General features: G+C 30.6%; 1 protein-coding gene across 1 annotated transcript; it reads left to right on the plus strand.

Annotated features, from left to right (window-relative positions):
* LOC140448723 (nucleolar complex protein 4 homolog B) lies at nucleotides 1–11,308 on the plus strand. Its single transcript, XM_072541836.1, has 5 exons — nucleotides 1–423; nucleotides 499–828; nucleotides 932–1,170; nucleotides 1,368–1,606; nucleotides 4,345–11,308. Exons 1-5 carry the CDS (start codon nucleotides 90–92, stop codon nucleotides 4,697–4,699), a joined length of 1,497 nt encoding a protein of 498 aa, XP_072397937.1. The 5' UTR covers nucleotides 1–89; the 3' UTR covers nucleotides 4,700–11,308.
* Nucleotides 11,309–15,055: the final 3,747 nt, after the last annotated feature.

The raw sequence follows: 15,055 nt of genomic DNA on the forward strand, positions 1-15,055 counted from the left end.
TTCACATACTTCTTTCTCTTAAAGTCTTGTTAACCTATCTTGTGGAATTTATTATTAATTTTTTGCTGCGTATATTTTTATTGTAGGAGATGTCTCAGGTAGAAAAACCAATGAAGATATCAAAGCAGCTAAGGTTACGAGCCCAAGAGTTCCTGGCTAATAGGAAAAATAGCGATATTTTGCATGAAATTGTGCAAAATTTTTCTTCTGGATCGGATCAACAATCATGTTTACTAACTTTGGAACTAGTATTTTCGACTCTTTTAAAGGATAGGGAGATGTTTGTGGAAATTGTACCTCTGAAGCCCATGACAGATACCCCAGAGAACCGGTATAGACAATGGTTGCGGAATATTTATGAAGATGTGTTTGTTAAAATTTTAGCTACAATGGAAAATGGCTCCCATAAAATACAAGTGCAAGGTAAGAACTAGGTATTACTGTTTTTCCATGTATTTTTGAGCGATCGCATGTACTAAGAGTATTATTTTTGTATAGGTTTATCAACAGCCATGAATTTACTGTCTTGTGAAGGAAGATTCCCATTAGAAACAAAAGATTCCTTTGACAACTATGTACCACTGCACAAATTAAAACAGATCTTAATGAAAATTCTTTCAAACAAACAAAATAATGCACATCTTATTAATAAATATACAGAATATCTGTTGTTTGATGATATTTTATTCTTTACTTGGAAGATATTCCCATCTTTAACTGCCAAATCAAAACCTAATGAGGTGTATATCATGAACTATTTACTGTTGCTTGAAAAACTGCAAGTTCACCAAAACATGGACACAAAAATTTTGTGTGGAGAAGAAAATGGTAACTAGTTTCAGATTTATAGTACCTAATCTAATTCATTGGATTGGATTAAGTACTAAATACATTATTGTGAAATGTTGTAATATCTTTTTTGCTTTTTCAGTTATGTTCTTCACATTTGATGAAACAGTCCCTATAAAAAGTTTGAATAAAATTTGGCATTGTGTCATGCAATGGGAGCATTCACCTCCAACACACAAACAGATGCTGATAGTATTATTAGAGAGAGTTTTGACTCACTTGGAAAGACCTTTACTGCTCACTGATTTTTTGATGGATTCTTTGGATGTAGGAGGTCCTATCAGTCTTTTAGCTTTACAAGGCATATTTACCATGATTCAGGTAAAATTTTTTTGGGTTTATGTAACAAATTTTGGCAGAAAATTTATAATTTATATTTTGTGAACATAAATGCTAATTTAAACCTCTTTTCTTGGTGTTATTCTCTCACATTTTATAAATATTAGGTGAATATGAATGTAGGTGATTTAAAAAAACTAAATAGGTTTTACTGAATGAAATGTTTTGTTTTATTTTAGGTACACAACTTAGACTATCCAAACATCTTTATCAAGCTCTACTCAATGTTTGAACCAGAAATATTCCATACTAAATACAAAGCTCGTCTATTCTACTTATCAGATCTGTTTCTCAGCTCCACTCATCTGCCTGAGAACCTGGTTGCAGCTTTTATTAAAAGAATGGCTCGTTTGGCTTTAATAGCCCCTTCAGAGGACATCATTATTATATGCCATTTCATAGGAAACCTAATTCTGAGGTAAGTTGTCTTAAAACATTAGAATTATTCATTTTTATATAAAACAAAATATATGCAGATTTTTCTGTTTATTTGAAATGATTGTCTTTCCAAGAATTTCCACACCTAATTTAACTAACATATTAATAAATCTTGAGCAATTGAAATAATAAAGAAAATATTTTGACATGCAAAGGTCAACTACACAGTCTTTCTTGATTGTTTGCATAATATTTAATAATAATAACCCACAGCTAAAAATAAGCATATTTAAACATCAGCAAATACAACAAAGGAAGCATTATATTACAAATAGGTCCAAAGACATATGTTTCATATAAAGAAAATATATATGTTATCAATTGGTTAGAAAGTTTTTTCCAAATAACTATGGAGTATGTGATAGAATATATTTTCTAAACAGACATAGCAACAAAATAGATTAATATACCTTAACCTTTTCGGTCACACTTTTTTTTTTTTTAATGTAAGGAAAAATATTTTGTTAATAATTCCTACCCAGTATAATGGTATTCTTAATGTCTTTTGGTAGAAATATTAGCATTTTTTTTTTTATTAAAATAGGGCCCATTTTTCATGTTGTCAATTGACGACATTGTGACTAGGTAACTGGTTACAAACTAGTGAAGTATTATATATACTTTTACAGCTAAACATTAGGATAAAATACATTTATTTACTTAAAAAAAACATGATTTTTTTTTATTTTTAAATAGATTAAACTAAATTACGGTTTTATGAAATTGTAAAAAACAATTTTTATTTTTTGTCAAACATAGATGTACTTTACATTTTAACAAAAAATATGAGAACTGCCTTTACATTCTGGGAGTTTACATCGTGTTGAAAATTTCGTTTCTTCATGTAGTGGAAAATGCTCTATCGTGTCAAACCTTACATCATCAATAGGTTGGTTTTCCTAGTTCTTTTTCTTGTTAAACGGTACTGATTTAGTTCCATTTGATGGGCGCTCTCTTTTTCTAGCTCCTATGCTACATGAAATTAAAGCTTCTGCAATATAGGCCCTAAAATGAACTAAATTTAAAGTTTCTTTAGATGGCCGGAAAGAGGCCTAAATCTCTTTATTTGATTTATTTTTAGATCTAAAAATAACTGCAAAAATGTTTATTACTCAAGTCGTTGGGTCACGTTATCGTCGAATGACAACATATAATTTCAAAAAAATAATTTGACATATTATGGAAATGTTGACATGTACTTACTATTTAATTTTATTATTTGCACCTATAAGCTTCGAATATTTGAAAAAAAAAACACAATTTATCTCAGTTTTCGAATGGTAAAAAATATATTAATTTGAGTAGCATCGATAGCTTTCATAAACCATTGTGAATGTAAACAGAGAAACTGCTTACATTCAACTGGAATTTAACAGATTGTATTACGGATCATAAATCTAATTCTTGTGTCATCAATTGATGACACAGTGACTGAAAGGGTTAATGTAGAATGCTTAACTGCTCATAGAGATGCATTGGTATTTACATCGAGTGATTCTCTGAAACGAAAAACCAAAATACTCATAACAAGTAAACAATAGAATATAAAACCGCCTATACTTGTAAAGAGTACCAAACTTGAGCAAGTTGATCAAATTTTTATTCTTGGATATCAGTTAAATTCTTATGCAGAGAGTCAAGGTGAAATTAGATCCAGAATTGAGCACGCCTGAGCTCGTTTTGGCTAAATTGATCAACATCATTAAAATAAGAAAGGTCCAATACTTCGTCCATATAATGAGAGCACCTAAATATCGCTCACTACAGTTGAACATTCAGTCCAAATCGAAGGAAATCCCTGGGTTGAAGAAAACAACTGACCTGGCTGCGTAACATTAAACAATAGACAGGTCGAATAGTCGAGGAATGGTTTCATCTAGCTGCCAATCGAGAAACATTTCATCAGTTATATGATGTTTATGTTAATACAACCATAGCCAATGCTTGAAAACAAGCACAGTATATAAAGAAGAAGAGCTGGTTTTAGAAGGATTTCCTTCTAAACAGGGAAGGTATTATGTAACAGAGACCTAAAATTGGCATTGTGGATATGCCTACTACACTGCTTCATGTTTTCGGTTTTACTGTTTGGTGTAGAGTATTAGATTGTGAATAACAGTGATCTAAATTGCCTTATTGCTTTTGAAATGTGGTGCTATAGAAGAATTTTAAAAGTTTCTTGGGTGGAGAAGATTTGAAACTACACAATACTAGAATGTCTCAGCAAGACTACTGAGATTATAAAAACCGTCAAGAAGAGAAAGCTGGAGTACTTCAGACATGTAGTGAGAAAAAGTTGTTATATTATTGTTGCAAAATATTATGCAAGGGAAAATAGCAAGCAAATGCAGTCTTTTATGCAAGCGTGCTATTTAGGATGACAGTGAATAAAATGTGATGGTACCCAATGTTTTGAAAGGACATGGTACATGAGGAAGAAGAAACATGTATAATAGAATATATTTTGAATAATGAATGCAGTATATAGTCATTATTAGTAGATTAGCACTTCAGCAACAATATGGTTTTGTTTCATGAAAGTTGCTTGATGTCTCCATGTATTTGTTGTATTAATTTTATTATTTTTTGGATTTATTGCCTTTAAATTCTATTTTCCTTCTATTCTCCTCCTTCAAAAATGCATTGTTGCCAAGTTAATAAAGCAAATCCAGTATTATATGTCTTATATGTATTTTTGTGTGATTTTAATTATTGCAGACATCCAGGCCTTAAGTGTCTGCTGAACAACACAGATCACATAACAGCCAATACTGACCCATACATCACGGATGAAAGAGACCCTGTCAAATCAAATGCCATCATCAGTTCTCTATGGGAGATACAGTCACTACAAAGCCATGTAATACCAAGTGTCTCCTCTGCTGCCAAATTCATCAACACACCCCTACCTTCGGTAGAATGGGATTTGAGTAAAGACTTAGATAAAACAGGTGAAGATATGTTCGATAGAGAAGTTAAAAAGTTTAGTAAGTTGATAGTTTTGCAATTTGAAAAGCCCAATGGGGCATCTATTGGGAAGGGTGAGCGTCTTCTTCAATTCTGGAATTTGTAATTTGTGGGTAGGTATGTTTGGATTCAATATTTCCAATGAAATGATAATGGGAAGGGAAGAAGACAGGAATAGATTTTTATATTTTAGAGTAACTCGAATTAGGGGGGTTTTATCTTAATAGAATAAAATGCTTTTTTTATGTGGATGTTAGTAAGTAGGGTCCATTTTTGTATGCTGACAGAAAAGAAACTACATAATATATCAATTTTACCATGTGTATTGAAGTTTTACCACAAAATTAGAAAAAAATTACAATTTTTTGGGTTTTGGTTAAATTTTTAGCCACTTTTTTTCCTTTTAATCTTTCTTAGTGTAGTCTTTTTTGCATTCTGTTGTCAATTGAATATTTTTAATAATCTTTTGCAAAATTTTCTTTATTACTTTATATTCAAGAAATGAATTCATGGATGAATGTTTTATTTTGTACTTCCCATTGTCATTTTTGGAAACTTGTGCTACAAGGTAGGTTATAAAATAATAAGAATATGCTGAAAAACATTTCAATTTAAATTTTTATATTATTAATTTCCCCAATAAACATTCTCCTTTATCCCTACAATGCTTCATACAATTTCCCAACATTCGAAACAGTAATAAAATACTTCTGTGATCTTCTTTACAAATTCTGTCATAATTGTTTTGTAAAAGCACTAATCTTGATATTTTGTAGCCACCTTATATTGAAATTCTTTTATAATCCCATTCTTTTTCTAAGACATGTATTATACAAGTTATTCTTAGATCCAGATGCAAATGAGGAGAGACATGTATAGTATATAAATTAGTTAATTTGTTTATATGTTTATTTTAATATGTGACTAATACTGAATGTCTGCATTCACCTATTTCCACCATTTGATGCCTCTTACAATTTTTCATTTCTTCTACTGTTTCTTAGCATCTGGATTTAAAGAAGATCTTACTAACATTAAATGCAAAACTCTGCCTTTTGTTAAATATATTCAAATGATTATAAATAACATCACAAGTTTTCAAAATTTATATGTTTAGAACTTTACACAGTGTAATAGTAAGTTTAAAGAAGTTTTTAATAATATGTATGTAATGAGGGACCCCAAAGCAGAGCATTAAACATTCCAGGTAAGTTTTTTTATTACTCAATTACATATTCCCCATTAAAAAAATATAACGAACCCCGAAAATCTGTTATAGGCACTAATCAATCTTGTATCGTAGTTTAAAAAGAGGGCAGACAAAAACTCCAGAAGTATTATAGTAATTATAAATCTGAACCTTATGTTACGCTTATAAGAAATACTTTAGTTTGAATTATAATCTTATATATGCATTTTATCTAATATCTAATAACTACTTAAGTTTTGGCAAGTCAGTTATGGCCTGTGATTCAATTGTCAAATAAAACATGTATTAGTTTTTCCTACAGATTCTATTGTATATCGATAAAAAAAATATGTCATAAAAATACCAATTCATTATAATTTTATTAACTATAATGATGATAACAATATTGAATATGATGCATGGAAAAGGATTGTATGGAAAAAAAATTCACAAGTTTGCATCACAGGTTTTTATTGATTTTCTAGCAACTATGAAGAATGTTCAAACTATCTCGCCATTTCTCCCAATTATTTCCCCTCAATTTTTTTTTAATTACGCCTTTGGTAACGATTCAACATCTCTTCGCATAGTTAACTTTAAAAATCCATAGGTGGCATACCATGCTTTTGTTATCTTCTGACTTATTTTTCTTACAATGAATCTTTTGCCTTTGTTAATTTTGAAGTGTATTTCCTAAAATCGTTAAGATACCGTTTTCTGTACCAAGTGTTAATTTTCGAAGCAAAAGAAAGTTGTTTGATTCTAAACTGTCCCGTCTTCGTATTCTTAATCACGGCTAATCTCGCATGACCAACCCAAACCTTTTCCCTTCTTTGACTTCGATGAGTTTAATTTTAATCATATTATCTGTCTATCTTTGTAAAGGTTCCTCTAAACTATTAACGACTATTAACGTCTATTGGCATCTTGGCAAACAGAATTGATTTTGTTCTATAAGGTCAATCGAAAAAATTTACTTTAGAGGAACAGTTCCAAAGATAAATAGATAATATAATTAAAATTAAACTCACCGCCAGTTGAACTGCTTACAACGAGAACGCACACAGGCATGATCTCAATTTGCGATAATCTCTAAGGATTGAAAAGCTTACTTGAAGAAGGGAAAACGTTTGTGTTGGACATGCGAGATTAGCCCTAATTAAGGGTACGAAGACGAGATCGTTTAGAATCAAACAACTTTATCTTGCTTTGAAAGTTAACATTTGGTAGAGAAAACGGTATCTTAACGATTTTAGGGAATGTACTTCGAAATTAACAAAAGCAAAACATTTATTGTTAGAAAAATAAGGCAGAAGATAACAAAAGGGGGTATGCAACCTATGGATTTAGAAAGTTATGTTTGCGAAGAGATAATGCATTGTTAACAAAGGCGTAGTTAGAAAAAAATTGAGGGGAAATTATTGGGAGAAATGGCGAGATACTATGTACATGCTTCAACTATATTAGCAAAAATCTCAACTGACTGTTTAGTTTGTTGTACTGGTTATTGTGAAAAGATATACACAGCTAAATTTGTGTTCAGTTTGACATATAAATCTGTAGGTAGGAAACAATTATTTAGTGTTTAGTTGACTCCGTTTTTATATTAACTATCAATGTTGATTCCACAGAAAGCTTTAGTACAAAACAGTTGAGCTTTCATTAAAATGAGACTTCTTAATTCATGTTTCTAATTGCATGGTGCAAAAAATTTAGAATGTACTCCCGCTAATCACATTGTTATTTTTCTTCTTTAATAAGAACAACAATAGAAGAGGATAGCAATTTGATTTGCATATTTTTAACTGTACTAAACTGCACATGTTGACTAGTCTGTTTAAAGAGTTTAATTGAGTGATAAAACTCGTCATTTACAATAAAAAATAGGCAATCACACGAATTTATTTTTGAAAGAAATAGTTTCAATGGGTGATATAAAAGAAGAGTTCACTTTTACACATCTTTTAATAACAATCTTCACACTTGTTTTAATAGTGATTTTTTTGATAAATGAAATATGCCTTATTTGCCTTAAATTTGTTTTATTATAAAAAAGTACATTGACTTAGCTGTGTATGCTTTTATTTGAAATTTTGATATTATTGCATTTTTTTGTTTTGAAAAAAGATGTGATGGTATTGTAACATATCTGTAGAGATAAGAAATTTGAATGTTGTGCATTAATAAATAAAAAATGTTTGAACTATAAAAATTAAAAAACTGATCTTACAGAATCAATCCTTTACTTCTACTATTATTCAATTTGTTATTTTAATTTGATTTTAATATAGTGAATACTCTGTGTTCCAGAAATATTTGGGAATATTTAGATAGAAAAAAAATGTAATTATATTATATATAGCATCTAGTAATCTCAGCACATCACTAGACGGACCTAAATTCAAAATGCGCTGTTGCCGGAATACATAAAAAATTTTATTGATTGCAAGTTCATATTTAACTTCAAAAACAATAAAACCAGTTAGATATCTCATAATTATACCGTCTTGTTGACAAATCAATACTATTGTAAATCAGATCAGATTTTTAATCATTTATTGCTATACTTTTAAGAAATTAGATATATGGGTCGTGTTTAGAGTGTCAAAAGCTAATAGGAAACTGAAATAATATACTGTAGTGTTCTAAAAAAATAATATTTCTACTAAATTATAAGAAGTTCAAGAATTTTAGAGATGAATCGCTTGTTTACATAGACTGCAAAGTATCTATTTTTGGAACCATATAATGTATAATTTTCCCACAACAGTTTTGATAAAAGTTTTAAATACAATTAATTTTCTGTATGTTCCCATTTTTTACAGCGATTTTATAGATCCTACAATCGTGTACAATAAAACTTCAGTTATCAGATCTGTGATAATATTAAAATATGAGTAACTAACCAAAATAGTTGTTGTTTGACCAAACAGACATGTTCATCTCTAAAAGTTCAACTTCTGCAGCTATAACATTGTCTTATATAATACACACTGGTAAGAGACCCTATATAATTATTTTATGTGCGTCCTAAAAAGGGATTAATATATTTTGTTTGCATATTTGACAATTGTCTTGTTAATTTTGTAGATGACATAAAAACATTTGTGGTAGTATATGAAACTTCTACAGACAAACAACACTTTCTTCTGTCGGTTCCTATGCTGTGTTGATGTTGGCAACTGTGTTGCTCCATATGATTTTGTTGATAGTGCTACGATTCAAAGGCTTCTAGTCCTTTAGTTATTGCCTCCGTCAAGATTCAGGCTTCACTCTATATAAAAGGGTGGAAAATACATAATATATCAGGACTCTATTCTAATATTAATGTTCAGGTACATATTACATAACTTTCTGAGGACATTGAATACAATTCTCGCCTTTTCTATGCACCATCGAATCTCCTGTGAGTGGTACCATTTCTTATTTATTCTACAGTCTAGATATTTAACTTTGTCGACTGTTTTGAAAGTTACGTTATTTGAATATCACCGAGTTTCACCATTCTCCTATACATATTTCGAGGTCTACCTCTCATCAGGGAGACTTAGAACTAAAAAGCTGTCTGTAGCTGGCCATTATATTAATATAATATACCAGTAAATACTAATACAGACCTCTATATAAGGAAACATGGAGTCAGATGACTTCTCATGGCGATTTAAGTAACCTGTAAATCCATATTTACAGGTTACTTAAATGAGTTGATGAGAAGTATCATGACTTCATGTTTCGTTATTTGCTCTAAATTGGTGCAGTATTTGGAGTTTTTGCTTACTATAAGGATTTTGGTCTTTTTGCAGTTTATTTCATGCGGTATCTGTCACAGGCTTCTACTACATGGGCTATTAACGTCTGCAGATCCTCTTCATCCGTCTGATTAAGTGCGTCGGCACATTGTAAATTGTTAAAGCTTTTATCATTCATTTTATCCTCTCTTATTCCTCTGCTAGCTTCCATGATCAGCATTTCCGAGTATGAATTGAATAGTCTTGGCAATAAAAAGTAGCATTGATGAACTTCCCGTTTTATTGTAAATTCTTGTGAGTTCCCATTTCCTAATCGTATAGTCACTGTTATAAATTTATGAATAGGCGTAAATCTGTGTCATTGTTTTTTGCCAGATTCTTTTAATATTTGAAGCAGTTAGGGGCATTGTACTTTGTCGTACTATGTCGAATATTTGACATGTCGAAAACAAAGTTTTAAAGTTGTTAATATTTTCATTAACTTTTCGATAGATGCGAGAATGAATTACACCCAGAGGGATTTTAAGTATGTTGCTCATTAACCATATAGTGACATTTGTTTTCTTAAAAAGAAGAATAACTATAAAACTAACCCATCTTCTTCTTCAAGTGCCATCTCCGCGGCGGAGGTCGGCAATCGTCATAGCTATTCGGACTTTTGAGACGGCTGCTCTGAAAAGTTCATTTTATGTACACCCTTACCACTACGCCTCCCTATGCTTCTCTTTCCTTGGATCTTTCCCTGTATAATCAGTTGGAGCAAGAAGTATTTCTCTCCACGTGTAATATGTCCGAGATATTGCAATTTTCTTGTTTTAATTATATTTAAAATTTCTATTTCTTTATTCATCCTTCTCAAAACCTCTTTGCTTGTGACGTGTTCTGTCCACGATATTTTCAGAATTCTTCTATACACCCACAGCTCGAATGATTCCAGTATTTCGGCCTGTATAATATCAGTCCAAGTGTCTTATACTTTAGTCGATCTTGATCTTCTAATCGTAAAAAGCACACCAGAGGGATTTAATCTCTAAAAGCGACAGTTGGAAATTGGCACGAATATGGAAAGTTGTTCTATCTATATCTAAAATAAAAATCTTTCAAACCTATCCTTATTTGGACCAGCCATATTATGGGTTATTGCTTTAACACCTAATAAACAATGTTCCTGTAGATGCGTGTGTCAATAAAAATGAATGACGTTACTTTGTTAAATAATATCTACCATAAAAATCAATTAGATACAGCTTCTATGTTTTCCAAATGGAGTTGTATCTAGACCTTTTTTCAGTACTCCGAGAAAACTTCACATAACAATTTTTAAGATATTAGACCTGTTTCGGTTAGAGGTTTTAAAAATTCTCAATGATGCAATGCCTAACATGATCCACTATTTGAGTTAGTTTGAATCAGTAAAAATTGCAATAATGCATTATACTTTCAATCAATAATAATAATAAACTCAAAACGGTGAAAAAATGATACATTTATAAATAACAGATCCTCTCTGCTGATACATACAACATTTAGTGTTGTCATCTACAAAAATTTAGATATCTAACATTTCAATCTGCAAAACCTAACAAGCAATTTGTCGAGTCTTATTTCGTATGTATAATGTAATATGCTTTTAAATACCTTCGACAAGTGATATTTATACATGCCTATTTGTGTGTATATGAAAGAACTACTGTGTTAAAAATACATGTACGATAGTTTTTAAGTTTTGTTACCTCTTAATTTATCTGTTTGAAATAAAATGTTGCTTTTATAACAATGTCGTATTATTTAATAAGTAAAGCATACAATACTGGTCAGGAAGAAACCTGACATAATTTTAAAAACATTCGACTATGTTTTCATTTTTTTTTGTGTAGTTAAAATAAGTTATTTGCGTGTATAAGTTATTTACGAATCTTCTTTACGTGCCATCTCAGCGACGAAGGTTAGCATTAGCAATCATCACTGCTATTCTAACTTTTGACACTACAGCCCGAAAGAGTTCAGTTGAGCTGTATCCAAACCATTCTCTGAGGTTTCTCGGCGAGGACATTCTTTTATGCTGCGCTTTCCTTGAATCTTTCGCTGCATTATTAGTTTTAGGAATTCATATCTGTCACCACGTGTTATATGACCCAGATATTGTAGTTTTATTTTGATGGAATCCAGTATCTCCCTGCTGTTCTCTATTCTTCTTAGTACTTCTTCATTGGTTATTCTGTCTGTCTAAGAGATTCTCAGCATTCTTCGATATGTTCAAATTTCAAATGCTTCCAATTTATTGAGACATTGTTTATTTAAAGTCCATGTCTCCACACCATACAAAAGAACAGAAAATACATAACACTTTATTACTCGTTTTCTAAGATTTAGACTGAGGTCTCTACAACATAATATTTTTTTCATATTATTGAATGCACTTCTAGCCTTTTCGATTCTAACTCTTTTTCTAATTTCTTTTGTATAATCGTTTGTTTCATTAATGTTTGCCCCTAAATAGTTATAATTCTGAACTCGTTCTATCTTCTTATTATTTACGTGTAGATTGATGTATCTAATATTTTTCTTTGATATAACCATGAATTTTGTTTTGTTTATGTTTAGTGACAGACCAAATTCTTCACTCGCTGCAACAACCTTATCTAAAATTCTTTGTAGATCTGTAATATTTTCTGCTATTAGTATTGTATCAGCATATCTAATTTCACGTATGTGTAGGCCATTTATTTTTATGCCTGCTACTTCATCTTCTAATGCTTTTTTGAATATTTCCTCTGAGTATGCATTAAACAGTGATGCCGACAAGACACAGCCTTGTCTAACACCTCTTTTGATTTTTATTTTATCAGTTTTTAAATTATTCATTCTTCTCACAGCTTCTTGTTCATAATAAAGATTATTTACTATTCCTATATCCCGTTTGTCGATGTTCTTTGTTCTCAGTAGTTTTATTAACGGATTATGTTTCACTGTATCAAATGCCTTTTTAAAATCTAGGAACCAGACATAGATGTCCTGATTTACATCTAGACATCTCTGTATTAGCACATTTACTGCATATAATGCTTCTCTGATTCCTTGAGCATTTCTAAATCCGAACTGAGTTTGTCCAATGTCTTGTTCTAACTTTTTATATATTCTACGATGAATAATATTTAGGAATACTTTTAGTATATGGCACATTAGACTGATGGTACGGTGATCATAACATTGACGTTTTTCTTTTTCGGTATAGTCACGAATGTTGATAGAAGCCATTCTTTAGGTAATATACCTGTTCTGTATATGATATTAAATAATTCGACAATAACATTTATATTGCAGTTGGCGATAAGTTGCAATATTTCTGTCGGTATTTCGTCTGGTCCTACTGCTTTCCCAGTTTTTCATTTCTTTAATTGTGTGTTTTACTTCACTTTCTGTTATTTGTGGTCCAGTCTCTTCAACGAAATATTCGGTATCTATTTTGTCTCGTTTGTCGTTAAACAGCTTTTCTATGTATTTTGTCCATACCATCAATTTGTTTTCTGTATCCATTACTGTGTCTCCCTTTTCATCAACTAGTATATTTTGTTTGTATTCTGGTCTTCTAGTTAATTCTTTTATTTTCCTGTGTAAATTAAAGCGGTTATGTGTATTTTGTAGCATTTATTTTATATATTTATACAATGATTTATTTTTGTCCGAATACTCTTCTTTTGTTCATCAAGTTTAGTATTTCGTCCGTCATCCAATCTTTTTTCTTTTCTTTGGTTTTGATATTTTAAATAATATTTAATATATATATATATATATATATATATATATATATATATATATATATATATATATATATATATATTAAAAAAAAAGTATTTTACACCTACCTCTATCCAAAGTATACATTTCCTGCCCTCGTACTTTTCTTCCTAGGGAGACAAAGTACTTTTACTTCCTAGGGAGTAAAAGTAAAAGTGACGTCATGGAATTTCATCGATGAAATAACTTATTCGCCCTATACTATATTCTATTACGTAAGTATCTATACAGTGTAACGTTTATTTTGCAAAATGGTAAAAAACAGTAAATTGTTATTTTGATTTAACAATTTTTACATTTTAATAATTTGGCTTCAATTCATAGATATTCATCCGGTTTTCGAATTTATGATTTTAAATTTTATAGCATGCTATGGTAGATTGACAAATTAGTAGTGTTAAAGTTTGTACACATAATATATATCTACAGAATATAAAATAATATTTAATATACCTATTAATAATACACCACCAGATATTTTGGAACAAGTTAATGTAACAGTACAACCTTTATTACCCCAAAAATCCAAAGTACGAAAAACAGTATTTGCATTTTAAGCCATGGGCCGAAGAAAAACATATTCGTACTTTCTCAAGAAATGTTATTTATAGGTATTTTTAGATATTAGCAAATACATTAAAAGCCTCTACATTATGGTCCAAATATTCGCTACTACGTACCATGCTTGAAATAAAAAAAAAATGTGAATATTAAATACCCAAAATTAATTGCTTTCTTGAAAAGACAAAACCATGGACATGAAGTTAATAAGGCAAAAACCTCCAGAGAGGAAGTAAATAAATTTTTACTAGATACCCCAATAATAATAATTTATTAATGAAGGTAAGATATTTCCAAAAATTAAATAATTATAAATAAATAACGGCAAGAAACAGCAGAAATTGGCTATATTCATACTTCCGCAAAGTTGACATATGCGTCCTGGTAGCTCAACGAGTTGATGCGCCAGTCACTGTTAAATATTTATATTTATTTGTGTTGTAGGTGCAAGTTCGAATCCCAGCGTCGTCAAATATATTTTGTCTTTGTTTTGTGGGTTCTCCTCATTTTCGGAATTTCAGAAGCATGCAGGTGTGACGAGCTCGTTAAAATGGTCACTACAGATGTTGAAGATAAAGGTTTAATTTTAATAGTAAATATACCAAATACTAAAACAAATATGCAGAGAACGTTTGTAATCAATGCTTCACCGGTGAATGACCCTAATTATATTGACATTTATAGGAAATATATATCGTTACGTCCTAAAATGGATCAGTCACGTTTATTTGTCAGCTATAAAGCAGGAAAATGTATCCAAAAACTGATTGGAAAACGCTAAAATTCTTACAAAAATTGCATAATTTTTAAAGCTGCCTAACGCCATAAATTATACCGGACATAGTTTCAGAAGAACTTCGGCAAGTTTACTTGCAAATTCTAGAGCAGATATACTTGCTTTAAAGCAACACGGAAGTTGGAAGTCTACGAATATCGCTGAAGGGTATGTAGAGCAATCTCTTGCAAAACAGCGAAAAATTTCGGACCAAATTATGGGAGTCACTGAAGTTAAAGAAGTAGATGGTAATCAGCCAAATACGAGTACTTTCGGAAGATACCAAGTGTATAGTAAAAGAGTTAGTGAAAATTTCACGAAAACTACGTTGGCTTCAGCACTCACTTCTAGTACTATTCAAATAACCACTGCACATTTAACATTAATATT

Source organism: Diabrotica undecimpunctata, chromosome 1, assembly GCF_040954645.1.
Source record: "Diabrotica undecimpunctata isolate CICGRU chromosome 1, icDiaUnde3, whole genome shotgun sequence".
Lineage (NCBI taxonomy): Eukaryota > Metazoa > Arthropoda > Insecta > Coleoptera > Chrysomelidae > Diabrotica > Diabrotica undecimpunctata.

What these genes read in the sequence shown, in the direction of transcription:
- LOC140448723 (XM_072541836.1), top strand. Translation starts at nt 90, where the DNA reads ATGTCTCAGGTAGAAAAACCAATGAAGATATCAAAGCAGCTAAGGTTA. An exon ending in CCATAAAATACAAGTGCAAG is followed by an intron (nt 424 to 498) that starts GTAAGAACTAGG and finishes ATTTTTGTATAG; the next exon opens with GTTTATCAACAGCCATGAAT. An exon ending in ATAGGAAACCTAATTCTGAG is followed by an intron (nt 1,607 to 4,344) that starts GTAAGTTGTCTT and finishes TAATTATTGCAG; the next exon opens with ACATCCAGGCCTTAAGTGTC.